This window comes from Xenopus tropicalis, chromosome 10, assembly GCF_000004195.4.
Source record: "Xenopus tropicalis strain Nigerian chromosome 10, UCB_Xtro_10.0, whole genome shotgun sequence".
NCBI classification, from domain to species: Eukaryota; Metazoa; Chordata; class Amphibia; order Anura; family Pipidae; genus Xenopus; species Xenopus tropicalis.
Genome location: NC_030686.2, coordinates 43,152,927 through 43,180,879, shown reverse-complemented (window position 1 = coordinate 43,180,879; position 27,953 = coordinate 43,152,927). Strand labels below are relative to the sequence as shown.

The following is a 27,953-nucleotide window of genomic DNA, read 5'->3' as shown; positions in this document are numbered from 1 at the left end:
TGCCCCCAATTGCCCCCATAGACAGTACCCCCATACACAGTGCCCCCATACACAGTAGCCCCCATAGACGCTCCTCCTTCTTCAGCGGCTTCTGCTCCATATGCGGCTCCTTGTGTGGCAGTGACAGGCCCTTTTACAAGGTTGCGCCCCGTGCGTACGTCTGACGTCTGACGTCAATACATACGGGGCGCAACCTCATAAAAGGGCCTGTTGCCACCGCACAAGGAGCCGCATAAAGAGCAGAAGCTGCAAGAGCTTGCACATCCCGCTGTCAGAGATAGTTCCGTGAATGTCCCACATTTCCGTAATCTATTACGGAAATGCGGGACATTCATGGAACTATCCGGGACAGCGGGATGCGCTATTAAAACCGGGACCGTCCTGCAGAAAGCGGGATATGGAATAGCTCAACAACGTATAGTGCCCTATACTGGATTTGCTCTGAGGCCCAGTAACATCTAGTTACATAGGCCTATGATTAGGCCAAAATGATTCCTTTTGTCAAGTAATATATTATGGGGCCTTGTTAGGATAGCCATTGGGTAATGAAGAGTTTCATTGGAAGAAATATATATACACTTATTTTTTTATAAGTATATATATATTAATGAGGAAAAAAACATTTCAAGAATCAAGTTTCCCGTATATATATTTATACACACACAAATGACGAGTAAAAGCTCGTTGCTGATTTGGTTTTAATCAATGCAGCGTTATTATTTCTATAAGCACAGGGAAAACCCGCTTTCTACAGCCGAGTGCTTATGCGCTCCTCCGGCCGGCAGGTGGCGCGCCAAGGAAGTAACAGCCAGTGCCTCTCTTCCTGTGTGTGAGAGACAGGGGCACCATGGCCACGCCTCCCTTACACGGTCAGCGTATGAGGAAGCAGCGGAGCGCACAGCTCCCATAGGCTGCCTGTGTGACACAACAGGTCTGTGAGCAGAGGACACTGGCTGCTGCAGGAACACGGGGGGACGTTGCCTTTCCTGGCTCTGCTTTTCATTTCATTTGCTTCCTAAGCTGAAACCAAGCCTTTTCTCTAACTCAAGGCAATGTCATAAAGTCTCATTGATTTTGCTGCTGTTTGCTCAGTTTGGCAGGACCCCCTTCTCTCCCATGCTTCCAGCACTAAAGCTCCAGCAAAGTTCATTACTAGGTTATTTTAACCAGCATTCTTGTGATCCTCTGGATTTTTAATAATTAGTTGTTTTGTTTTTCTTAATTGATTTCCCATTCTGCCATTTTTTTTTTACCTGTATGTACAGTTTCTACAAAAACCAGGAAAACCATTTGTGTATTCGTTGGCGTTAAACTTTTTTTCCGGGAATTGCATTATAACGGGAGACCGTTTCATTATATTTTTTCCCAGTGTAAGTTGTGTTATTGTTTCTGTATGTGTTTAACAAGTATTTTTTTACTTTAATGTTGTTTGGCTAAGGATGATGGGAGTTGTAGTTCTGAAACAGGAGAAACTTGAAATCTCAAGTTTGTTGGTCTGTGATTGAATGTAGTATTAGTGGTTATGTTTTCACCATCATTATATATATGCATCCCTGTGCGTGCCTTTTCCCAATGTGTTGCTTTAAACAGTTTCTTTCCCACTTTAACCTCTTTTATAACTATTTTTTTTCTCTGATTATTGCAGGAGTTTTGTGCCTGATATGTCCTCCCCTGGGGTATTCCCTCCTGCCCCGGAGGTCTCAGCTGCTGCCCACATCCCATCATATGCGAGATACCAGGAGCTGTATGAGAGATCAATACGACACCCTGATGGTAAGTGTGCCCTGGGTACCCCTGGAACTATAGCAGGGTGACTGTTACCCCAATGTTTCTATATATCTGTAACCTTGTTATGGGCTAAGGGGGCCCAGCCTGAAGGCCAGTTAGGGGGGGATTTGGGGTGAGTGCTTATTTGTGCCCTGGGTACCCCCGGAACTATAGCAGGGTGACTGTTACCCCAATGTTTCTATATATCTGTAACCTTGTTATGGGCTAAGGGGGCCCAGCCTGAAGGCCAGTTAGGGGGGGATTTGGGGTGAGTGCTTATTTGTGCCCTGGGTACCCCTGGAACTATAGCAGGGTGACTGTTACCCCAATGTTTCTATATATCTGTAACCTTGTTATGGGCTAAGGGGGCCCAGCCTAAAGGCCAGTTAGGGGGGATTTGGGGTGAGTGCTTATTTGTGCCCTGGGTACCCCTGGAACTATAGCAGGGTGACTGTTACCCCAATGTTTCTATATATCTGTAACCTTGTTATGGGCTAAGGGGGCCCAGCCTGAAGGCCAGTTAGGGGGGGGATTTGGGGTGAGTGCTTATTTGTGCCCTGGGTACCCCTGGAACTATAGCAGGGTGACTGTTACCCAAATGTTTCAATATATCTGTAACCTTGTTATGGGCTAAGGGGGCCCAGCCTGAAGGCCAGTTAGGGGGAGATTTGGGGTGAGTGCTTATTTGTGCCCTGGGTACCCCTGGAACTATAGCAGGGTGACTGTTACCCCAATGTTTCTATATCTGTGTTGTGCCCATAAACACACAATTGTTTTGCAACTTTATGTATTATTTACATCACTCCCTGTCCCAGTGGAGCTTACAGTCTGAGACCCCTATCACAGTCACACAGACCTCCACCGACAAGATTTTAGATTTTAAAAACTGCCCAGTCTGGTGATTTTTAGCCAGGTATTGGTCACGCAGGTCCTTGGGAGGTTCCATATATTTTCCTTCATTCTCAAGGGGAATAGCACATAAGGTATTTTGTCACAAAATCTTTCCATTGAAGAGAATTGGAGTCTTGTTAACCCAATGGCTTTTAGATCCTGTTTCACCTCTTTATATTTTGACTAAGCAATATTCATCCAGGCACTTCCTTGTTTTAGTCAAAATAAAGCACAGGTAGGAATCAACATTGCTGGTTGCATAATAGTTACCATTCCGGTACTGAACCAGTGAACAATTTGCTTGTTGGTAAATCAGGAAAACTGATACTCTTGTTATATACATAAACATTTTGTAAGTAGACTGAGAGTGACAGTATAAAGGATGGTAACACTTTCCTTGAGTAGTGAATTTTCATTATTGGATAAAATTCTGAAAAACATGATTACTTTTGTGCATGCAAAGTTTAATCAAATAGTTATGCTGTCTTCTTTTCTTTCACAGTGCAGTCCTGCCCTGCTTTATGGCTGAGATTCTAGCTATCTGTATAACAGAGCATTCTGTCACAGTGGTACAGATCCTATCTGATCCCCCCATTGTAAGCAGCAGTCCTGCCCTGCTTTATGGCTGAGATTCTAGCTATCTGTATAACAGAGCATTCTGTCACAGTGGCACAGATCCTATCTGATCCCCCCATTGTAAGCAGCAGTCCTGCCCTGCTTTATGGCTGAAATTCTAGCTATCTCTATAACAGAGCATTTTGTCACAGTGGCACATATAGACACTGTTGTAGCCTTTACCCTGCTATAGTTACAGGGGTACCCAGGGCACAAATAAGCACTCACCCCAAATCCCCCCCTAACTGGCCTTCAGGCTGGGCCCCCTTAGCCCATAACAAGGTTACAGATATATAGAAACATTGGGGTAACAGTCACCCTGCTATAGTTCCAGGGGTACCTAGGGCACAAATAAGCACTCACCCCAAATCTCCCCCTAACTGGCCTTCAGGCTGGGCCCCCTTAGCCCATAACAAGGTTACAGATATATAGAAACATTGGGGTAACAGTCACACTGCTATAGTTCCAGGGGTACCCAGGGCACAAATAAGCACTCACCCCAAATTTCACCCTAAGATGAAATTAAATTTACATTCATAGGTGCAAGTGGAAATTGTGCCTTGATCCCAGTGCAGATTCTTATTCTCAGTTTTTGGGGAGAGAAAACGTTAATTGTTCCATTTTCTTCCGCAGAATTCTGGGGCGAGATAGCGAATGAGTTCCATTGGCGCGTGCCGCCGGCCCAGCCCTTTCTCCGGTACAACTTTGACGTCACAAAAGGGAAGATTTTTATTGAATGGATGAAAGGAGGGGTCACCAACATCTGCTACAATGTCCTAGACAGAAACGTCCAAGACAAGAAGCTTGGGGACAAGATTGCCTTTTACTGGTAAATAGTCCCAGTTATATAACATTACTATGCAGCTTACAAATCCCTTGTGTTCAGGATTGCTGCCATACTATTTGCCATATTCAGTTCACAGACTATACATATATAGTAAAATACATTATTCTGCATAGAAAGCTTTATTAGTCTATGTGTTTAATTATGGGTGTGAGGTGCCATACTGCTTCACCATTCATTAACTTTCAATCCTGGGCACTTAAGCGAGTGGATCTGGAAGGGTGTATTGAAGTGTATCTAAATGCCGCCTGTTGCCTGGGAGGAGTGTGTGCCCTTGCAGCAGACTGCCTGGCTGACATAGAAAGGAGATCAATCTTCCTAATGGGCCCAACCGTATTTCATTCTTGTGACTAGGTATATTTGTTAGTTCCAATCAGTGAGACCTTGCCATGAGAGTGACGCAAGACTCCAATTCAATTACTGCAATCCTTCAGCCTCATTCGGCTAATCAAATTAAACCGCATCTCCAGTATAAAGATAAATTATAGCTGACAGACACAGCCCTGCCCTATATCTGCAGAGACACTGTATCCTACAGACACAGCTCTGCACCATATCTGCACAGAGACATGGGAGCTCATTTATAAACACTGGGCAAATTTGCACCTGGGCAGTAACCCATAGCAACCAGTTGATGATTAGCATTTTGCAGCCAGCTACACATTGGACTGTATCTGTATCCTACAGACACAGCTCTGCGCCATCTCTGCACAGAGACATGGGAGCTCATTTATAAACACTGGGCAAATTTGCACCTGGGCAGTAACCCATAGCAACCAGTTGGTGATTAGCATTTTGCAGCCAGCTACACATTGGACTGTATCTGTATCCTACAGACATAGCGCTGCACTAATGTGGGGGTCATTTATGAACACTGGGCACATTCACACTTGGGCAGTAACTCATGGCAACCTATCAGATAGCTTTCAGTGTTCAACCTGCAGCTGAAAATCTAACCACTGCTTTTTGTGCAGTAACCCATATTAACCTATGAGATGTTTGCTTTTAAAAAATTAGCCAGGCTAGCTGCCCATTGGTTGCTATAGGTGACTAGACATGTAGCATATTTTGCACATTTATTTTATAAGCTCAACTGTAATCTACAGGCACAATCTTGTGTTTCTGCACAGATCCATTGTGCAGATATAATGCCTATGTGCCGGGACTGTCAATCTGTGGGTTCTGGCAAATGCCAGAGGGGCTGTTGTAAGATGCCATAGACAGTCACTATTTATTGGGCTGGGGGGGTTGTTTGGGCCTCTGGGTACTTGGAATGCCAGGGCCCAGGCCCAGACTGGCAATCTGTGGGTTCAGGCAAATGCCAGAGGGGCTGCTGTAAGGTGCCACAGACAGTCACTATTTATTGGGCTGGGGGGGGGCTGTTTGGGCCTCTGTGTACTTGGAATGCCAGGACCCAGGCCCAGACCCAGACTGGCAATCTGTGGGTTCAGGCAAATGCCAGAGGGGCTGCTGTAAGATGCCATAGACACTCACTATTTATTGGGCTGGGGGGGCTGTTTGGGCCTCTGGGTACTTGGAATGACAGGACCCAGGCCCAGACTGGCAATCTGTGGGTTCAGGCAAATGCCAGAGGGGCTGCTGTAAGATGCCATAGACAGTCACTATTTATTGGGCTGGGGGGGCTGTTTGGGCCTCTGGGTACTTGGAATGCCAGGACCCAGGCCCAGACTGGCAATCTGTGGGTTCAACAGGGTATCCAACAGGGTCACTTCAGATGCCTAGAACTGGGGCTTTTAAAATCAGGGACCTGAGGAACCCATTGCTGCTGTTACACAGGGTGCAAAGGATCAGAAAATACACCTCCACCTAATTTACTAGAGCTGTGTTACCATGTTATTAAAAAAATACTTACATAGAAATTAGCAGTAGGAGGATACACCATGGTGCTGTTACATTGCTTGCCAGAAATCTGTTGTGAAATCTGTGTTTTATTATAATTAACACAGGCAGCAGAGGAAAGTGTATGGAATTGTGACTGAGAGATAAAACAGCTCCCTTTGATTAAGGCTTATGGCACTTTAATAAGATCTGTTCACAAGCTTCATGTTGTTAGAGTGGAATGGCAGTTACAGACAGAGGCATTCCTGCTAGGAGTAACATAGACCATATGGCAGTTCCCACCGTGGGTATGTGATGATCCAGATATTCACTGGCCTAGGGCAGCAGGTTGGCTCCTCCCTCTCAAGTGGAATTTAGCAAGTGTTAAAGGCTGGTTTATTTGGTTTTATACAATGCGGCTGGAATAAATGTAACTGCCTGTTCATAGCACAGAGAGGTGCCAGTGTTCCTGCATGGGCAATGTGAGTGTGACATTGAGCAGCAGACAAGGACATAGTGTTATTGGTCAGGATCCTGCAAGTCTTGATCTGTGTTTCCGGGGGATCATACATTTCCATATCAGTTGGGATACTGGCAGGGTGACATGTTACTCACAACATGACCTGCTCGAAATCTTGTGCTGGCCAGAAGTGATCCAGATCAGTTCCTTTCCCTGAATGAAATCTCTTTATGGCTTGGTGTTCTTTTCCTTAGACATACAGTATATGGTATAGTTTACTGTGTGCCCAGAACATTCCTTCTCTGTATATTTGTATTTATACATATGGGTAGGAGGTGCCATAGTGTTTCCCTTAGACAGTACAGTATGGGGGTACAGCTTATTGTGTGCCCAGAACATTCCTTCTCTGTATATTTGTATTTATACATATGGGTAGGAGGTGCCATAGTGTTTCCCTTAGACAGTACAGTATGGGGGTACAGCTTATTGTGTGCCCAGAACATTCCTTCTCTGTATATTTGTATTTATACATATGGGTAGGAGGTGCCATAGTGTTTCCCTTAGACAGTACAGTATGAGTATACATGAGAACACATATTCCCATATAGACAGTCATATAGTGACCACAAATAATCAATAGGGCAATTGTGGTTTTTAGAAATTTTCAGATTTAACTGCAGCAAACAGTATAGTGCTTATTTTCTATATAAATCTATATAAATATGTAACCCCAATAACATATGATACTGACGGCGGAAAAACATTATTTCCTCTTGCAGGGAAGGGAATGAGCCTGGAGATTCCATGTCGATCACATATTCGGAACTTCTCAGGAAGGTCTGTCAGTTTGCCAATGTCCTACGTGGCCAAGGTGAGGAATGGGACGTATTAAGGGTCACTTTCTACATTTAGCATCAATACAGAAATATGGGAATGTGTAGAATGGGAAGAAAAATGCATTTGGAGGCATAAAGGTGTCCATACACGGTCCATTGACCCATACGGGTGCTCGAAATGATCATCTTCAAGATCTATACCTGATACCTGGACTTGCTTAGGTACTATACGAGTCAGTTGAAAAATCCCATTGGCTGAAAACAATACCTGTGATTTTTAGCTGGAGCCTTTCCATGAAGACTTTTTGACCATGCCCACAATTATTGGATTAGCCCCAGCACTTGGTGGGAGGGGCAAAATCAGGGGAAGGGAACATTTTGATAGTGGTCCATATCTAGCTGTCCTTATCGCTCTAGTGGAAGTAGAATTAGGAATGGGTAACGTGCCCAACCTGTATGATACCTGGATATTTTTCTGTCTCTCCAGGAATCAAGAAAGGCGACCGTGTCTCCATCTACATGCCCATGGTGATTGAGCTGGTGGTGGCAATGTTGGCTTGTGCCAGAATTGGGGCTATCCACTCCATAGTGGTGAGTTTAGTAGCGAGGAATGCCGGCTAGGAATTTGCTCACACACCTCAATGGGAAATCGTTTTGTTATTAGAAGTTTATTGTGTGCTTAAAGGACATGTAAACCCTACATTTTGCTACCATGTAGCACATCTCCCCCACCCAAACAACACCATTTGCACTGCATGTATCCCTCCGTTCACCATCACATTTACCTAAAACAATTTTTGCAGTTTTTACCCAGCAGCCATTTTCCCACTGACATAATCAGTAACATTTATATCTGTAAACCACACAAGTGCGCTTTAAATCATTCACGCAATCAAGAATGCAACCGAAAGATGGCCATATACTGTAAGATCCATTCGTTTGGCAAGGTCATCAAATGAGCAGATCTTCTCTCCATATGCCCACCTAAGGTGGACGATATTGGGCTAATTCGGTCATTTGGCCCAGAGCCAAATGATTGAATTGAACCAAAGGCATAGGCGCTGTCGAACTGAGGACCACATCAGTGATCTGATGTGATCCCCGATCCGACAGAATATCAAACCTGCCCAATCGAAATCGGGACAATTTTTGCCCAAATCTCTGTCTGGTAGGCCTGTCAGGGGTGCCCATACACGGGCAGTATAGCTGCCGAATCAGTCTCAAGGACCCAAATAAGCAGCTACAATGTGCCCGTGTATGGCCACCTTTACACAGGCAGAACTTACTTTGATAAAAAGTCCTGCTTGGACTGAGCACTGTAATGGTTAAGATGAGCTCTGAAGAAGATGAGGAGATTAAAGATTAGGAGAATAAAACATGTTTCTCCGGTAGAGTGCACAGCTAGAGCAGAGTTTCTGTGGAAACCAGCTATACCATCCCTTCATTGGCTGCTGGACTGGTAGAGTGTGTCTAGTAACCTGAGTTGAGAAGAACTGAGCATGCTCAGTAGCCAACAGCCAAAGTAAATTTCCAAGGGCAAGAGCAAGTGGGTTAGAGGAGGAGAAGAAATCCTGAGTGATTGAGGGGATGCTGCTTCCTAAAGGGGTTTACATGTCTTTTGACATTCCGTCTCTGTGCATATGTATTTTAAACTGCTGTAGAAACTGCCATATTCACCTTAGATGGTATATTTAGTATTATTAGGATAGTCATAATGACCTAGGAACTCTGGATGTTGTCCTGCAGCAGGCTGGGAACCAGCGGGTTACCTACAAAAAAGCAGGTGCCCTGCATGTTGCTGGCAGGGTTTTTGGGTGTGGGTATAGATGCGAGTCTGCAGGGTGCAGATCTTTTTTATATTTGTTATTTTATATTATTTCTATCATCTGTTTTTACTGATTTAAACTTATTTTTAAATGTTTCTTTCTACTCCTGCCTATTTCTGATCACTTCCGGTCTGCAGTAACAGCACTTCCTGTTTAAAGGGGTAGTTCACCTTTTAAACTAACTTTTAGTGTGACCACTCCTTCAGTGATGGTCGGCGGGTCGCGGATAAGGCAGTTGCAAGTCCAAGCTGGTTAAAATCAGCAAGTTGTATGTTGCAAGCCATGGGTCCAGCTGGGTTTTAATAAGTGGTTCCGCACAGGATTATGTTTTGTGGAAGTATATGGAGAATGCCACAGCTGAGACAAGCACTGAGGCAGATTTATATATGTTTTTAATGGACTTGATTTGCTGTCAGTTTGCAGGGTTTTCCTCCGAGTCGCTGTGTGAGCGGATCCTAGATTCCAACTGCACTCTACTCATCACAGCAGGTAACAGCAGCCCCTGAACTCGGGCTTCCGAATTAGTTAACACCCCTAATATACCTATCCCTGTAATCTATTCCTTCAAAAAGTCTGAATAAATACCATTTTTATATGCTGAAATCCAGCTGCAAAACAGTTCTTCTCTTTCTGCATCATTTGAAATCCTGGCAGGGGAGGAGGGACTAAAACACTGATGTTACAAATTCAGCTTACAGACAGCATGCAGGAACTACATAACCCACAATGCATTGCACTGTGATGTTTCTTTCCTTATTGACATCCTGTGTGCAGGGAATTATGGGATTGGGAGGATGCAGGCTGAAGGCATTATGGGGACAGGCGACTACTGTCGCAGTTTGAGTATACATGAGAACACATATTCCCCTATAGACAGTCATACAGTGACCACAAATAATCGATAGGGCAATTGTGGTTTTTAGAAATTTTCAGATTTAACTGCAGCAAACAGTATAGTGCTTATTTTATATATAAATATGTAACCCCAATAACATATGATACTGACGGTGGAAAAACATTATTTCCTCTTGCAGGGAAGGGAATGAGCCTGTGGTTTTTAGAAATTTTCAGATTTACCTGCAGCAAACAATATAGTGGTTACTTTCTGTATAAAGATGTAAAACCAGTGAAACTGATGTCCCACTTTGGCTTTAAACAAACTGCTCACCTGTCTTTTTAACAGATGGTTTCTTCCGTGGGGACAAATTAATAAACTTGAAGTCGATTGCAGATGAAGCGCTAAAGAAATGTGCAGAAAAGTAAGTGGCTCAGTTTGTTTATTCCTGCCTAAGGATTAAGCACGACTCTGGTTATCTATCATAGGCTTAGTAAGTGCAGGGGACCTGGCCTGCCACAAAAAAGTTGGCATTTCCTGACAAAGGGTCATGTTTGCTGGACACTGACCTTGGTGCCTTTCTGCACTTGGGCTGTGAGTTCCCTTTGGGCACATAAATGCCACTAGAGGTTCTATTAGTACTACTGTAGGCTGAAACTAAATCTAAGTCACATGATGTAAAGATGAGGTCGGACTGGGGTGTGTACGGGGCCCACCGTGTCTGCTACCCTAGTGGCCCCCACCACGTGACCACTGCCACCCCCCACCCTAGCGCACATAGCTTATACTTAACTCTGCACAATCGGAAGAGGGATGCCAGCTGGAACGCGCTGATGCTTTCCAGCAGAGATCAGTTCTGGGTTGGCAGGGTTTTTCCCGCTGTCCCGCCGGCCCAGTCCAAACCTTTATAAAGTACAATGTCAGCAACGAGATTATCATGTATTTTATCTTTCCAGGAACTATCCTCTGAGTAAGTGCATTGTACTGAAACACCTTGGCAGAGATGAGATTGTCAGTGATGGACCCAGCAAAATCTCCCCTCCTTGCAAGAGACAGTGTCCCGACCTCCAGGTAAAGATAAACACACCTTTCCCCGGGCAACAGTAAAAACTTGAGCACTATGGCAAAAGAACCATCACCATTGAGACAAATAAACAAATGATCATATAGGGCAAGGGCATACTGGGCAGTTTGTCACCTGCGGGTAGCACAGACTTCCCATGGGCAAAATAAATCACCCTGTGTCCATCATTGCAGAAGGTGTGATTCTTCTGGATAACCTGCTTAAAGGGAAAGTACTCATAGCAGTAAAAACTTTATATTTTCTTCTTGCACTCCGCCATGCTGTTTGCCAGATCTTTGGCTTGTGCTGGAATCTGTTGGTGGTTCGGTATGTTTTATATCAATAGACAATGGTCATTAAAATAAGGCACATAATTAATATCTTATTTTGGGCTGTGACACCCAAATGTAATATGTGCAAGTCTGTCGTAAAACAGTGTTTAGTAACCTTGTAACTACAGGCGCTGCTCTACTTACCTCCAGAATTCTCCATCGCAGGCTAATGATGTAGGGAATTGTAGAGGATGTGGGCATTGACCATAGTAACCACATAGATGGAAACAGGCAAAGCAGGAGGGTAAATGATTTTTAAACCGCAAAGAAATAAAAAGTGAAGACCAACTGAAAGTTGCTTTAAAGTGGACCTATCACCCAGACATAAAAAGCTGTATAATAAAAGTCCTTTTCAAATTAAACATGAAACCAAAATTAATTTTTATATTAAACACATTCAAACCCATTATGAATGCATTTAAAACTCCCAGCTGTCAATCATATACTGCCTGCCCCGCCTCTATGCCTCAGGCATAGAGGGCGGGACAGACAGTTACTTAAACTTTCCATTCAGCACTCACATTCCCCCTCCCTTCTCACCATCTTATGGTGTAACCTGTGCACGGGCATCAGGCCCCCCATTCTGGCACATACACAAGATTTAGGGTTATACAAAGCTTGTCTTAATAACAGTGGCCACAAAATGGCAGCTGCCTGCTTGCTGTGATTGTGTATTTCCAAGACTGAAGGAAACAAGATTTATATCATTTATATAGTATGTTAATATATAGTAAGTTAATTTTGCTCAACAAACACAATAGAAAAGAAATTGGAATTATTTCTTAGGGTGACAGGCCCCCTTTAAAGGAGAGCTAATGCGTAAGCCACATGGGGCTGATTCTCAACCGGTTGAATCGTCTTTGTGTGGTCATTGCCTTAAGTGGCAGTCCCATTACAGTAACAATTCATGTCTTTTAGTGATGCACGGGTCAGAATTTATTCAACCCCCACCAGCTCGAGACTGACCCCACCTGCCTCTCCATGATCATTTATATAACCCCCCCCATCCTCTGACTTCTTCGGAGGCAGCAGGCATGCATATACAAACCAGTAGCTACCCCCAGTAGCGTAACTAGCTTGCACCGGCCCCCCCTGCAAAAAAAAAAATCTTTGGCCCGGCGCATAGATGTGCGGCCCTGTCCCTGTTCACCGGCGCCCCCCTCCCCGCTGACAGGTAGAAGAGCAGCAGGGGAAGGGGGCACTTCTTTTCAGCTATAGAGGATGCAGAACCCATGGTCCGGGCTTCCCTGTTACTGCAAGGTCTGCTTCCGCTATAGTTACGCTACTGCCCCCCACCCCTGCAGAGGCAAACTGTCCGACCTGTGGGTAAACCCACCGTGTTGGGGGTCTACCTGCGCATCACTAATCACACATTTTATGTTTTCTTTTATTTATTGGGCAACTCAATCCCACTGTGTTTGGGTTTTTAACAGGGAAAAAAGCAGGAGAAACCAAAGAGATCTCATCCACAGGTATATTTAATGTGTAACCATAGCCCCCTCCTGTCTTTGAAGTCAGCACTATTTGTTTGTTAATAATCTCCAGCCTCTCTTCTCAAACTAACAGCACAGCCTCTGTCTGTATGTCTGTCTGTGTCAGGTCTTATCATGTTGCCATGCACAGGGCAGCTCCTGGTTTGCACCTTTTAAAGGGGAACTCCTGCTTCTCAACCAAAATTTGTTAAAGAGCCCCACACAACACAGAAATCCCCCTAATATCCCTATCCCTGTAATCTGTTCCTACAAAAAGTCTGAATAAATACCATATTTATATGCTGAAATCCAGCGGCAAAACAGTTCTTCTCCTTCTGCATCATTTGAAATCCTGGCAGGGGAGGAGGGACTAAAACATTGGTGTTAAAAATTGTAACAACTTCTCCACAGATTACAGCCAGCATGCAGGAACGACATTACCCAGAATGCATTGCCCTGTGATGTTCCTTTACTTATTGACATCATCTGTGCAGGGAATTGTGGGATTGGGAGAAGGCAGGCTGAGGACAGGAGACTACTGTTACATTTTATTTGAGTCTCAAAGTAGTCAGCCAGATTAACAGGGGCATTGTTTGTTACTGCACACACAGGGTGGCACTGGGCAGGGTCCGCATTGTGTCATATTAGCCTTTTTTCCTTGTTTTTTCTTTCATTGATTCAGTGACATCATATAGAGTGATGTCATGCAAGTGGGCAGGATATTCTTAGAGAGGCCATTGATTGGTTACCATTGGAGTTTCATGCAGAATTCTCAAAATCAGGAACAAATACAGCCCACCATAGACATAGAACAGTGATCCCCAACCAGTGGCTCAGGGGCAACATGTTGCTCCCCAACCCCTTGGATGTTGCTCTCAGTGCCCCCAAACCAGGGAGTTATTTTTGAATTCCTGACTTGGGGGCAAGTTTTGGTTGAATAAAAACAAGATTTCCTACCAAATAAAGCCCCCTGTAAGCTGATAGGGTGCATAGAGGCTGCCTAATAGCCAATCTTAGCCCTCCATGAACTTTTATGATGCTTATAAAATATAAAAATGTTCCTTTTTTAAGGTGGTTATGCACAAAACACAGCAAAATCTGCCTCCTTGGTCCTTAAACCATCACCCAGCAGCCAAATATTTCAGAATAAGGGTGATGTCATAATCTTCTCTCTACTTCTAGATCTTGTATGTAGGGAGATAATCATGTACGCTGCCTGGCTTTCCAGCTGCTGCTTGACCCTGTGCTGAATGTGCTTCTTAAAATCATCAACTTTTATTTTAAAGATAGTAAATGTTGAGGATAGCAGTGACTAGAACTCCATACAAGTTAGCCAGGACTGGACTGGCAGACTGTGGGTTCAGGCAAATGCCAGAGGGGCTGCTGTAAGGTGCCATAGACAGTCACTATTTATTGGGCTGGGGGGGCTGTTTGTGCCTCTGGGTACTTGGAATGCCAGGACCCAGGCCCAGACTGGCAATCTGTGGGTTCAGGCAAATGCCAGAGGGGCTGCTGTAAGATGCCATAGTCAGTCACTATTTATTGGGCTGGGGGGGGGCTGTTTGGCCCTCTGGGTACTTGGAATGCCAGGGCCTATTTTGAATCCCGCTCCAGACCTGAAGTTAAGTAGATAGCAGAGGTAGGTTTAGCTGGGAAGGTGTAAGAGGCCAAAGTGTTATATTCTAAAACTCCATCCTACCCTAGCCTGCACCAATAAGATTGCAGCTACTTATAGGGGCCCTCAGGTTTCAGGCTGGCCTACTACTGAATACAGAACCTGGAGATTTGATTCTCTGAAATATCTCCCTTGATTTTAAAAGTGTTGTTATTGGGATAAACCAATGCATTTACCTGGCAATTGAGATGGTTAACTCTAATTTTTTTCTTTTTTTGCAGATCAACTGGAAGCCATCGGTGGATATGTGGTGGCACGAACTAATAAAGGACGCGAGCGTGGAGTGTGAGCCGGAGTGGTGTGATAGCGAAGACGAGTTATTTATTCTCTATACCAGCGGATCTACAGGCAAGCCTAAGGTGAATCTGAGCAGAATGCCAGTGTCTGAATGGTTTGGATTGGGTTTTGCTGCAGTGCTATGTAGAGCTCACCCAGCAGGATTTTTCCAGCCTTCTCAATAACTAATTGACTAAGCATTGATATCAATCAGGCAGCCTGTTGCTGTGGCCTTGGTACATGGGCCCATTGTCAGCTCAATGGAGAGTGGCTGCCAGTTCTTATTTGATCAGTTTGAATATAGGTACAGTACAGCACGTTCCCACGGACCAGATGCCTGTTGTTCTGCCTGCAACCAAAGCAATAATGGTCTTTCCCAGAGATGTTAGAAGCAAAATTCTCTACCTTAGGTGGATCATACTCCCCACGCCTGGACTCATCTAATACTTTCCAGTTACATGGGTTAAAATGTGTTTTCTCTCTCTTCTGGAGTATTAATTATTTTCTCGAGTGGCATAAAAACACCAGCAGAGAAAACATCTGTTCTGATCCGCCTAATGTTGCAGAAGCTCTGACAGGCATTGTATGTGCCTAAATCTGCCCATATCTGCCCAGCGTTGACAGAGAAAGAATAATTGCCCATATCTCTCTTAGACAGCATTATAACTTTCCATGCCCTACTTATCCGTCTGACAGCTTTACCATGTCTGTTACGAAGGGCCCTTTTATATCTTCAGAACAATATATAATAGGGGATTTGTTCTTCATTTATAGCCTGCTAGCCAATAGAATCCAAAAAAGTAGCGGTGCTCATTACATAGCTACAGTTTCTCACCCTTCTATATCTGATATGTCATCCAATGCCTCATATCTATCAACATGTTCCTCCATAGGGAGTGGTGCACACTGTAGGCGGCTACATGATCTACACTGCAACTACATTCAAGTATGTGTTTGATTACCACCCTGACGATGTGTACTGGTGCACAGCTGACATAGGGTGGATCACTGGACATTCCTACCTCACCTACGGACCACTTGCCAATGGGGCCACCAGTGTTTTAGTAAGTGTTTTACTAAGTCCTCTGTCTTTCTAACTTACTCCTACCAGTATATTTTCCACTTCAATATCCCTTTAGCACTCCTCTATCTTTAAAGTGAACAGTCATAACTTAAGCCAGGGATCTCCAACCTTTTTTACTTGTGAACCTCAACCAGATGTAAAAAGTGTTGGGAAGCTACACAAGCATGAAATAAGTTCTTTGGGGGTGCCAAATAAGGGCTGTGATTGGCTATTGCATAGCCCAATAGATACTGCTGGCCTGCAGGAGGCTCTGCTGTGTGTCTGTTTTTCCAAAACTTGTCTCCAAGCCTGAAATATAAAAATGGCACCTACTTTGAGGCCACTGGGACCAACCCCAAAGGGCTGGTTAGAAACATGTTGCCCACGAGCCACTTGGTTGGGGATCACTGCCTTAAACCATGTTTAGTATAGGAACAGAAATCCAACACGTTTCCACCTTTCTTTTTGCCTCCAGTTTGAAGGTCTTCCAATATACCCAGATATCTCCAGAATGTGGCAAATCATTGATAAGTATAACGTGAGCAAATTCTACACGGCACCTACCGCCATCCGCCTGCTCATGAAGTATGGGGAGGAGCCAGTAAAAAGGTAAGCACACAAAGGAACCACGCTTAAAGGAACAGTAACAACAAAAAATTAAATGTTTGGTCTACACTGGTAAAAGTGGTGGTGTTTGCTTTGGAAACACTTATATAGTTTGTATAAATAAGCTGCCGTGTAGCCATGGGGGCAGCCATTCAAGCTGGAAAAAGAGAAAAGGTTCAGATAAGCTCAGTATAATGCAATGGTGTTTTACAGAGCTTATCCATTATATTCAATTATTTCAATTTTATTTTAAATTGCTACCCCCATGGCTACACAACAGCATCTATATAAATTATAGTAGGGTTTCTGAAGCAAACACACAACTCTTGCATTGCAGGGCAATAGTACATAATATTTTGATTAATTTCACCTCTTGATGTTATTGTTTCTTTAAAATGACGCAGAAGTCTTGTTGACTTAATTTTCTTTCTCTCCTTTTGCCTTACAGGTACAGCAGGAAGTCACTAAAGGTTCTAGGCACAGTGGGAGAGCCAATTAATCCAGAGGCTTGGCTCTGGTATTACAACGTTGTGGGGGATAAGAGATGCCCAATTGTGGATACGTTCTGGCAGACTGAGACGGTAAGTAGGAGTGAGTAGAAAGAATGTTCTAAATGAGGGAGAAGGATACAACACAAGGTGCTGCATGCAGAAGAAAAAGGGAAGATTGATGTGCAGCAGAGAAAGGAAAGGTACATAGCGCTGCTCTGGATTGAGATGTAATTGTGATTTTCTCTTGTGTTTCTATGCAGGGAGGACATGTTCTTACTCCACTGCCGGGAGCTACCACAGCCAAACCGGGCTCAGCTGTAAGTTCCCATCTGCTGTACTCTGTGTGTGCTCCTTTTGTCCCTCTGTGTACATGTGCCTAGGAAGGAGCTTTTGATTGATATTATATATTGATATTAATGGTAATGTTGCGTTAGTCCTTGCAATAGCAAACCAAAGAGGACATTTCCTGCACTGAAACAGAATGTTACTCTTATTATAAATGAAAATTACTCTAAACAGTCCCCCAAATAACATACCTTTCTCTTTATTTCTTCCTTTCTCTATTACAAGCAGCTGAACTGCAGCTTTTTTACTGACTTCCTTGTGTAGCGTGAAGCTCCACCCCTTTTACTTTCTGAGCCCTCCTTCCCTTCAACTATGATGACGTCAGACAGGTGCCTACTGTGTATACCTGGTTGATTTTGATTGCAGCAGAGGCAGTAAGCATGCCCAGTAGGCACTTTTTGGGGTCTTCATAGTGTGATAGAAGAGGACTCAGAAAGAAAAAGGGGAGGAGATTCATGTTAGACAAGAAAGTCTGTAAAAGAGCTGTAACTGAACTGACTGTAATAGAGAAACGAAATAAATCTGGATGCAGGGAGAAAGGTATGTTATTCTGGGGGCTGTACAGAGTAATTTTAGAGATTTAAAAAAAAAAAAAAAAAAAAAAAAAAGTTTACTTATTCTTTAATATAACAATCTTATATACAAATTTCCCTTATTCCTTCATTCCTTATTTTCTTTTCAAGACGTTCCCATTTTTTGGAGTTGTTCCAGCAATTTTAGATGAATCTGGAGAGGAACTTGAGGGCGAAGCTGAAGGGTACCTGGTAAGTGATAGCCCTATGACTGCAACTCTCTGCTGCTCTTGTTTTGTCCTCGGTAACATATCTATTCCTATATATCTAGATATGATATAGCCTTTGCCACAGGGCTGTGTAAATGTTATCAAATACTTTTACCCTAAGTTACTTTCTAAATATCTCCAACCATACACTAATGTAAAATTCTCTCTTAGGTATTTAAACAGCCATGGCCGGCACTAATGCGTACCGTGTATGGAAACCAGGAACGGTTTGAGACCACATATTTTAAGAAATTTCCAGGTTACTATGTAACAGGCGATGGTAAGTTTGTATCTCAACAAAATCAATTTTACTGATTTATTTATAACAATCTCCACATTACACTGAGGCCTTTTTACACTGTATTTTTGCCATTAAGCTGATGATAAATTGAAAGATCCGCTTGTTTGGCAAGCAGATCTTTGGCAAGCAAATCTTTCCCCAATATGCCCACCTTGTGGTTGTGGATGCCGGTTGGGTAGGCCCATCTGAGGGCCCCATGCATGTCTTTTACTGACCCATGTATAGCCACCTTTAGTTTAACACAGAATGATAATTCCCCTTATCTGGGAAACTCCAGACCCCAATTATTATTCTTGAATTTCCACTGTGGTATAAGCATAAAAACAAGTGATTTACTACAGTTAATTCATTTTGCACCCATTTTTAGCTACTATTTTTGACTCGGGGTAACCTGGAAGGAGGGGGTGGAATAGAGCGAAGACCAAATAGAATGTAAAATAATATCTAGTTATAATTATGTTGCTGAATAACTTTTCCGAACAATTCTACATTGCTTCCTGCATTTCTTACTTATGTTCTAATAATACATCCATATACAAGAGATTCTGGATATACTAGTATCTGGGGGAGAACTAATGTGAACTTGTCTCATTGTAAGCGTAGGGGAGAGTAAGATTAAAGCTTAACGTTAAATAACAGAAATATTTTATTTCACGCTATGTGAGTGTTAAAGAACCCAAATCGTTTTGGTTGTCACATTGTATAAAATACCTTACTTCCTACAGGATGCAGAAGGGATAAAGACGGGTATTACTGGATCACAGGGCGAATTGACGACATGCTCAATGTTTCTGGTAAGAATACAGTTCTATTCTGACTAATATAATTACACCCAGTACTGACCAACTGGTTTAATGAACCATGACTGTGACTATTATACCATCAGTGAGTAGCAATAAGCCAACCTTTATGATTTTCTGTTTACAATCACCAGCCGCTTGTGCAGCTCTAGTCCTGCAGCTAACAATACTGAATGTAGATTCACTCACTGTGAGTCACAACCAGCTGGGATCATAAGGGAAAAAAGACCATTACCATTAAATCTGAGACTATTCTCTAGTATATAGAATGCTAGGAGCTAACAGTTTGGCCTTCTTGCTCTTTGTCATGTTTACTACTGACTGGAGGTTAGTTAGTCCATCAAGCAAGATAGTTAGGGTTTAGGTGCAGGGTATGGAGATGAATGAGGTGCTAACAGAAAGGCCGCCCTGCTCTTTGCTCTGTCTGCTAATGGCTGGAGGTTATTTAGTCTATAAAGCAAGAAGAGAATTGGGGATTACTGCAGGGTATGGAAATGTATGAGGCACTAACATTACAGCCTTCTTGCTCATTGCTGTGTCTCCTAATGACTTGAGTCTCATTAGTCCATCAAGAAGGAATAAAGCTGGGAATCAATTACAGGGTATGGAGACGTATGGGGAGCTAACGCTTTGTCCGCCATGCTCATTGCTCTGTCTACCAATGACTGGAGGTTACTAAATTTAACAATTTACATTTTGGCTGTCTTCGTAAAATCTCTGGTTTTAATCTTATCTCTAGGCCACCTGCTGAGCACAGCAGAGGTGGAGTCTGCGCTTGTAGAACACTCGTCCATAGCTGAGGCGGCCGTGGTGAGCCATCCGCACCCAGTGAAAGGGGAGTGCCTGTACTGCTTTGTCACTCTAAGGGATGGACACGAGTTCACCAGCACGCTTGTCGACCAGCTGAAGAAACTGGGTAACTATTTAATCCTGATCCTCTGTGCCACACAAGAACCAATTAAAAGAGCCACTGGGGAACCCATAGAGCGTCAAAGGGGGACCCAAACCATAACCTGCACCAATGTTCTCCTTGCACAGACATTGTAGCTTATCTGCCCATGTATGGGGCCCTCTCATTGGACTACCCGACCGATATCTGGCCAAATATCAGCCAGATGTCAATAAGGCAGGTTCGACTTCCCCTTGGACTGAGGGCCACATTGATTCATTGATGTGTTCATCACCCCAGTGGCCTGTATACCTGTCATTGTGATCCGATTGTGTGGTCCTAGGGCCAAACGATCAGATCTGCCTGATATCTGGGAAAGATCTACTTGCTTGGCGACCTCGTCAAATGAGGCGATCTTATAAAGTAAAGCCAGTTGCAGTTATGGAGTAAGATCTCATTGCTTTGTTGGCTACAAGGGACATGGTGGCTTGCCTTGAAACCTCCATAATGCACATTTTTGTGTCTTATCGGTGAATTCTGATTAATCCATTGATAGATTCACTTCAGATATTATGGGATACATGATTTTAAAGCCTAAATCTTGCATCAGCTTCTTATAATCTTATTTCTTATTTACACTGATCATTCACTGATTTTTCCAGTTAGGGAAAAGATTGGACCCATTGCCACTCCGGATTATATCCAGAATGCCCCTGGGCTCCCCAAAACACGCTCAGGTAAGTTACCCTTTTGTAGAGGTGTCACCTAGAAAAATGAATGTTGTGTGTTGTACCTTCCTATTCCACACCAGCTTTTCTGTCCCCAGTGTCTAGTACTAAACTGGAACATCAGATGAGTTAATAAGACTCATTAATTATCAGTCCACTGAGAAGCCCCTGATAATGAGTCGCTCAAAGGCTGCTAATTAGAGAAGGGAGAGGTTTGTTTGTTCAAAACTTTCAAATTAGCTCTTTATACCGGTGAAAAAAAACAGGAAAATTTGGATATTTTTTTACATATAAACAAATGATGTAATGTAATTTCAACACAAGACCTATTTATTGTGCCCATTATAGTGTTTTTAGGTGTAAACCGCTTCTTTAAATCTATTTAAGTATAAAAATAACAAAAGGACAGCATAAAATATTAAAGCTAAGGCTATTGCTATGCATACAGAACCAATCAGAGGGTGAGCCAGTCGGATCATACCATAAACTAAAAGGCAGTGGATAATTAAATATCCAATGAAAGTTGAAAATAATGCAGCCTGGCACCAGAGGGCAGTCGGCAACAAATAAGAACAGCTGTAGTTAATAAGAATGGCAGAAGGAGATTTCCAGGGTTTAGTTCATTTGCTTGAAAAAATACCTAAAAGGAAATACATACCTATACAGTGATTATGGTGATAGGGGATTATGATAGCGGTCTGTGGGGAAACATGCAGGCAAGGTGCAGAACTATAAGGAACCCATGTGTATAAATACAAATATACAGAGAAGGAATGTTCTGGGCACACAATAAGCTGTACCCCCATACTGTACTGTCTAAGGGAAACACTATGGCACCTCCTACCCATATGTATAAATACAAATATACAGGGAAGGAATGTTCTGGGCACACAATAAGCTGTACCCCCATACTGTACTGTCTAAGGGAAACACTATGGCACCCCCTACCCATATGTATAAATACAAATATACAGAGAAGGAATGTTCTGGGCACACAGTAATCTGTACCCCCATACTGTACTGTCTAAGGGAAACACTATGGCACCCCCTACCCATATGTATAAATACAAATATACAGAGAAGGAATGTTCTGGGCACACAATAAGCTGTACCCCCATACTGTACTGTCTAAGGGAAACACTATGGCACCCCCCTCCCATATGTATAAATACAAATATACAGAGAAGGAATGTTCTGGGCACACAATAAGCTGTACCTCCATACTGTACTGTCTAAGGGAAACACTATGGCACCCCCAACCCATATGTATAAATACAAATATACAGGGAAGGAATGTTCTGGGCACACAATAAGCTGTACCCTCATACTGTACTGTCTAAGGGAAACACTGTGGCACCTCCTACCCATATGTATAAATACAAATATACAGAGAAGAATTGTTCTGTCAATACAATATGCCATACTCTCTAAAGGACACCATATGACAGCTCCTAACCCATATCTATAAATATAAGTTCAAAGATAATTTCTCTTGCATTTCTCTTTTTCTGACTACAGGTAAAATCATGCGGCGGGTACTAAGGAAGATTGCCAAAAATGACCGTGACCTGGGAGACATTTCCACACTAGCCGATAGTACAGTCATACAACAGTTATTTGAGAACAGGTGTAAAACTGTGCAGTAGGAGCCCAATGAACACAACTCTGAGAGAATGTAATGTCACCCATGTGTCCCAAAGGGGAGGGTATAGGTACCCTGGCCTTATACATTTCTGTCTGTCATTGGGCTGTGTGTGTGTGTATGTGTTCTGTTCAGATTAGGTCTGTGTTGTACATTGTAACTACATTACTAAAGTGCACTCCTCATGCTGCAAAGAACTGCAGCTATTTGAATTCTCAACAACTTTATGTTTGGAATGCTGGGAATTGTAGTTCACAGTAGCTGACAAGATAAAATAAGGGGGTGCGGGTATAACCTGTAATGTGCAAACATATCCTTTCCACACTATGTGAGAATACAATTGCACATTGGTAGGTTACACTGCGCTTGTCAAACTTCTCCCTGATTTTTTTCTTTAATTGGATGACTGGGTGGGGGGTGTAATATGGTCATTGCTGTCTGTCACAGTGGCACAGATCCTATCTGATCCCCCCCCATTGTAAGCAGCAGTCCTGCCCTGCTTTATGGCTGAGATTCTAGCTATCTGTATAACAGAGCATTCTGTCACAGTGGCACAGATCCTATCTGATCCCCCCATTGTAAGCAGCAGTCCTGCCCTGCTTTATGGCTGAGATTCTAGCTATCTGTATAACAGGATCTGTGCCTGTTGTGACCTATTTCTCTGCCATAAAGCAGGGCAGGACTGCTGCTTACAATGGGGGGGGGGGATCAGATGGGATCTGTGCCACTGTGACAGAATGCTCTGTTATACAGATAGCTAGAATCTCAGCCATAAAGCAGGGCAGGACTGCTGCTTACAATGGGGGGATCAGATAGGATCTGTGCCACTGTGACAGAATGCTCTGTTATACAGATAGCTAGAATCTCAGCCATAAAGCAGGGCAGGACTGCTGCTTACAATGGGGGGGATCAGATAGGATCTGTGCCACTGTGACAGAATGCTCTGTTATACAGATAGCTAGAATCTCAGCCATAAAGCAGGGCAGGACTGCTGCTTACAATGGGGATCAGATAGGATCTGTGCCACTGTGACAGAATGCTCTGTTATACAGATAGCTAGAATCTCAGCCATAAAGCAGGGCAGGACTGCTGCTTACAATGGGGATCAGATAGGATCTGTGCCATTGTGACAGAAAGTTTTAGTATATAAATATGAAGTAGGCTCAGATACTATATGCTAGCCATGCAAGCAGCAGTCCTACCCTTCTGTGCATGAGATTCTAACTATGTAGTAAGTAACACAGACATGACAAACACTAGAAATACATTGCAATCAAGCATAAATGCATAAAAAAGGTTATTTTTGGTATGAAAGTATTTCTTTAATGTCTTTATGGTTCAGTGCACATTACCCACATATTGCATCAAATTTTAAAATGGGTGACTAGTCCATTCCGTTAACTTCATTTGGCGCAGTTCTGACGGCACTTATTATAGTGGTGGAATAGAAACGAATTGGTTATTTCCAATCAGACACCGACATTAACAGTTGGAACAGTATAGGAACAGTTGGTGTATATTCCAGCACTGACAGACACATATCCGTCCCACCTCGTCCATGTACTTCCGGATCTTCTATCATTATCATGACACTCCCTTTCTTTTAAAAACAATTGTTTACCTCAAACCCTGGGCCGACACTCTGCTTCTTTAGTCATTTCACCGGCCTGGGGTAGTTTATGACAAGACGGGCAGCAGCCATCTTTAGTCCTTCACGGCAGGTGACATGGGAAATATCAGGTTTCCGCGCGCGCCAAGCCCTGTGGCTTTACCTTTCCTTGTCCTTTTAGTGATCTGGTCTTGTTTGTCTTTGTCTTTGGGGGCTGCATTTTTCATTCAAAAGCTTGAGGTCAGTTGCGGGTTCTTATTGTAAGTTTATGGCATTATGGGGTGTTTTTATGAAAACAATTATTTGGATGTTAAAGGGAATGTAAGTATAAAAATGAAATGATGTAACAGTACTGAGGGCTTTTCATTTTACATTATTATTTTTTTTTTTTATTGTTTTAGTGGTCTCTGGGATATTTGCAGTTTTAGACTGCTAATACATCTGGCAGCTCTCTTTTAAAATCACTGTCCCTAATTGAGTAATCACTGCCTGCATAGTCTGTTAAAGGGGAACTCCGGCTTCCGAACCAAAATTTGTTAAAGAGCCCCACACAACACAGAAACCCCTAATATACCTATCGCTGTAATCTGTTCCTTCAAAAAGTCTGAATACATATCATTTGTATATGCTGAAATCCAGCTGCAAAACAGTTCTTCTCTTTCTGCATCATTTAAATCCTGGCCAGGGGAGGAGGGACTAAAACACTGATGTTACAAATTGTAACAACTTCCCCACAGCTTACAGACAGCATGCAGGAACTACATAACCCACAATGCATTGCACTGTGATGTTCCTTTCCTTACTGACACCACGTGTGCAGGGGATTGTGGGATTGGGAGGATACAGGCTGAAGGCAGTCTCAAAGTAGTCGGCCAGATCAGCAGGGGAACAGGGGGCGGGGCTTAGGGAACTGTTCCAAACCATATTATTACATTAACAGTCATGGAAAAAGGCTGCATATTCTTTGATTGATGTATATTACAAAATTGCTTGAAATTGATTACTTTTCAAAAAGCTTTGGGTGGAGTTCCCCTTTAATTCTATGGTCAGTTTGCTTGCTTTTTTAGATTATCAGAATGATGTCCTTTTTAATGTGCCACGGAATACAGGAGCCACTCTTTTCATTTGGTAGTCATGTGACTGTGCCAGCCATTGTTATGCCGTACGACTGGGATTCCAGATCATTTTATAGCTGAGCAATACTATGAAAGATAAGAGCTGGGGCTGAAGGGGGCGCTGGTGATCAGTAAATACATTTCAGGGTTTCAGCATTTGTTTTTTTCTTTTTACTACAATGCAGCACTTAGAGGCCTTTATAGAAGTAACATGCAGGAAATGATAAAACTTCATTGAAGTTGGACAAAATCACAATATTATGACAACATCATAAAGAAATGCAAGTGCTTATTTATTAACATAGGTGCTAAATTGCACAAGTTGAGTTACCAATAAAAGCAAAAAGCTGATTTGTTGCCATTGGCAGCACTTTTGCTAGTTAGCGCCTATGTTCATAAATCGTAAATAACATATGTAGCATGTAAAATTCTATAGTTTTTTATTATTAAAGGGAAATGTGATGACAGAATCATTCCTGATTTCTGTATGCTGAATTGTGCTTAGTACAGGAGAATACCTACACTGGCATTGGTTTATATGGTATCTCTTTGTACAGGCTATGAGCAAACCTAGGGGGCTGTTCCTGCTGAATTGTGCTTAGTACAGGGGAATCCCTATGCTGCCATAGTTTTATGGTATCTCTCTGTACAGGCTATGAGCAAACTTAGGGGGCTGTTCTTGCTGAATTGTGCTTAGTACAAGGGAAGGATAAAGGATATCATTACTATACCAATCTTCTTGTGTCTTTTCTGGATATTTCTAGCATAGAGATGAGGGAACTGCTATAGCAGTTTCAGAATTATACAGAGTTTTGTTGTTTGCCACCCACCAACAAGCTTTCTGGAATTGTGCTTAGTACAAGGGAATCCCTATGTGCCATAGTTTTATGGTATCTCTCTGTACAGGCTATGGGCAAACTTAGGGGGCTGTTCCTGCTGAATTGTGCTTAGTACAAGGGAATCCCTATGTGCCATAGTTTTATGGTATCTCTCTGTAAAGGCTATGAGCAAACTTAGGGGGCTGTTCCTGCTGAATTGTGCTTAGTACAGGGGAATCCCTATGTGCCATAGTTTTATGGTATCTCTCTGTACAGGCTATGAGCAAACTTAGGGGGCTGTTCCTGCTGAATTGTGCTTAGTACAGGGGAATCCCTATGCAGCCATAGTTTTATGGTATCTCTCTGTACAGGCTATGAGCAAACTTAGGGGGCTGTTCCTGCTGAATTGTGCTTAGTACAGGGGAATCCCTATGCTGCCATAGTTTTATGGTATCTCTCTGTACAGGCTATGAGCAAACTTAGGGGGCTGTTCCTGCTGAATTGTGCTTAGTACAGGGGGAATCCCTATGTGCCATAGTTTTATGGTATCTCTCTGTACAGGCTATGAGCAAACTTAGGGAGCTGTTCCTGCTGAATTGTGCTTAGTACAAGGGAAGGATAAAGGATATCATTACTATACCAATCTTCTTGTGTCTTTTCTGGATATTTCTAGCATAGAGATGAGGGAACTGCTATAGCAGTTTCAGAATTATACAGAGTTTTGTTGTTTGCCACCCACCAACAAGCTTTCTGGAATTGTGCTTAGTACAGGGGGAATCCCTATGTGCCATAGTTTTATGGTATCTCTCTGTAAAGGCTATGAGCAAACTTAGGGGGCTGTTCTTGCTGAATTGTGCTTAGTACAGGGGAATCCCTATGTGCCATAGTTTTATGGTATCTCTCTGTACAGGCTATGAGCAAACTTAGGGGGCTGTTCCCGCTGAATTGTGCTTAGTACAGGGGAATCCCTATGTGCCATAGTTTTATGGTATCTCTCTGTACAGGCTATGAGCAAACTTAGGGGGCTGTTCCTGCTGAATTGTGCTTAGTACAGGGGAATCCCTATGTGCCAAAAAAATTATTTAAACCTCAATTAAACCCAATAGGATTGTTTTGCCACCAATATGGTTTCATGCAGCTTAGTTGGGATCAAGTACATGGTACAGTTTCTTGTTATTATGGATAAAACAGTCTGCATTGTTTCTTTTAATGGAATATATCTATGAGACACATTTATCTATCCATTGGCTCATCCCATACTGAAACACCACCATTTTAGGTTCTGAGGCCCATCCCTGCTATGAGGCTCTGTGCTCACACCAAACCCAGGACACGCCTACAATCTAGGTTCCACCAGCCAATGAAAGGGCAGGGGTTGGCCTTTTACTCCCTCACTTCCTGTTTGGGAACCTGCATGTTTTTCCTGTCCAGTGAGGGGGAACACAACTCAGCACAAAATGGAGGCTGAAGGTAAAATATGTGAATGGGAGATGTTAATGGCTATGTATGTGCTCATACTCTCTTCTATCTCACTTATTAGGGTGGGAATTATCTGTGGATTTAGTTTTCTCAGAACCTGCAGTTTTAGCTGGGAGAGCTCTACACAGCTTGATTAGCAGATACTAATGAGCTCATGAGTGACTAATTAGCGGCATTGAGAGTGCATAATACTAATTATGGTGCATTATTAAGTATTTTCCAGTATTTCCCAAAAGGGATTATGTATGACAGACTCTAGTAACCCACAGCTACCAGTCTTTTGTTTTCATCAGTACAGGTATAGGACCCACTATCCAGAATGCTTGGGACCAAGGGTATTCTGGATAAGGGGTCTTTCCTTACTTTGGATCTCCATAACTTAAGTCTACTAAAAAATCAATAAAACATTAATTAAACCCAACGGGATTGTTTTGCATCCAATTATGATTATATATATCTTAGTTGGGATCAAGTACAGGCACTGTTTTATTATTACAGAGAAAAGGGAATCATTTAACCATTAAATAAACCCAATAGGGCTGTTCTGCCCCCAAT

At 42.9% G+C, this 27,953-nt stretch overlaps 1 protein-coding gene across 5 annotated transcripts; it reads left to right on the top strand.

The window, feature by feature from the left end:
* Positions 1-864: 864 nt before the first annotated feature.
* acss2.1 (acyl-CoA synthetase short chain family member 2, gene 1) lies at positions 865-22,755 on the top strand. 5 transcript variants are annotated; one of them, XM_012952646.3, is made up of 21 exons: positions 865-931; positions 1,266-1,370; positions 1,646-1,773; positions 3,907-4,102; positions 7,196-7,287; positions 7,740-7,843; positions 9,495-9,567; positions 10,262-10,337; positions 10,870-10,984; positions 12,742-12,780; positions 14,677-14,814; positions 15,625-15,795; positions 16,270-16,403; positions 16,849-16,981; positions 17,152-17,208; positions 17,920-18,000; positions 18,189-18,297; positions 19,044-19,112; positions 19,858-20,034; positions 20,670-20,744; positions 22,254-22,755. In XM_012952646.3, the coding sequence occupies exons 3-21, from the start codon at positions 1,662-1,664 to the stop codon at positions 22,379-22,381; spliced, it is 2,079 nt and encodes a 692-aa protein (XP_012808100.1). In that variant the 5' UTR covers positions 865-931; positions 1,266-1,370; positions 1,646-1,661; the 3' UTR covers positions 22,382-22,755. The 5 variants fall into 5 exon arrangements, with proteins under 5 accessions (XP_012808100.1, XP_004918555.1, XP_004918553.1 ...); XM_004918496.4 differs by having other exon boundaries at positions 881-1,156; XM_004918498.4 differs by lacking the exon at positions 1,266-1,370 and having other exon boundaries at positions 875-931.
* Positions 22,756-27,953: the final 5,198 nt, after the last annotated feature.

Coding starts and splice junctions, on each gene's coding strand:
- acss2.1 (XM_012952646.3), top strand. CDS start 1,662: ATGTCCTCCCCTGGGGTATTCCCTCCTGCCCCGGAGGTCTCAGCTGCT. Junction 7,844..9,494: donor GGGCTATCCACTCCATAGTG/GTGAGTTTAGTA, acceptor ATTTGCTGTCAG/TTTGCAGGGTTTTCCTCCGA. Junction 19,113..19,857: donor CGACATGCTCAATGTTTCTG/GTAAGAATACAG, acceptor TCTTATCTCTAG/GCCACCTGCTGAGCACAGCA.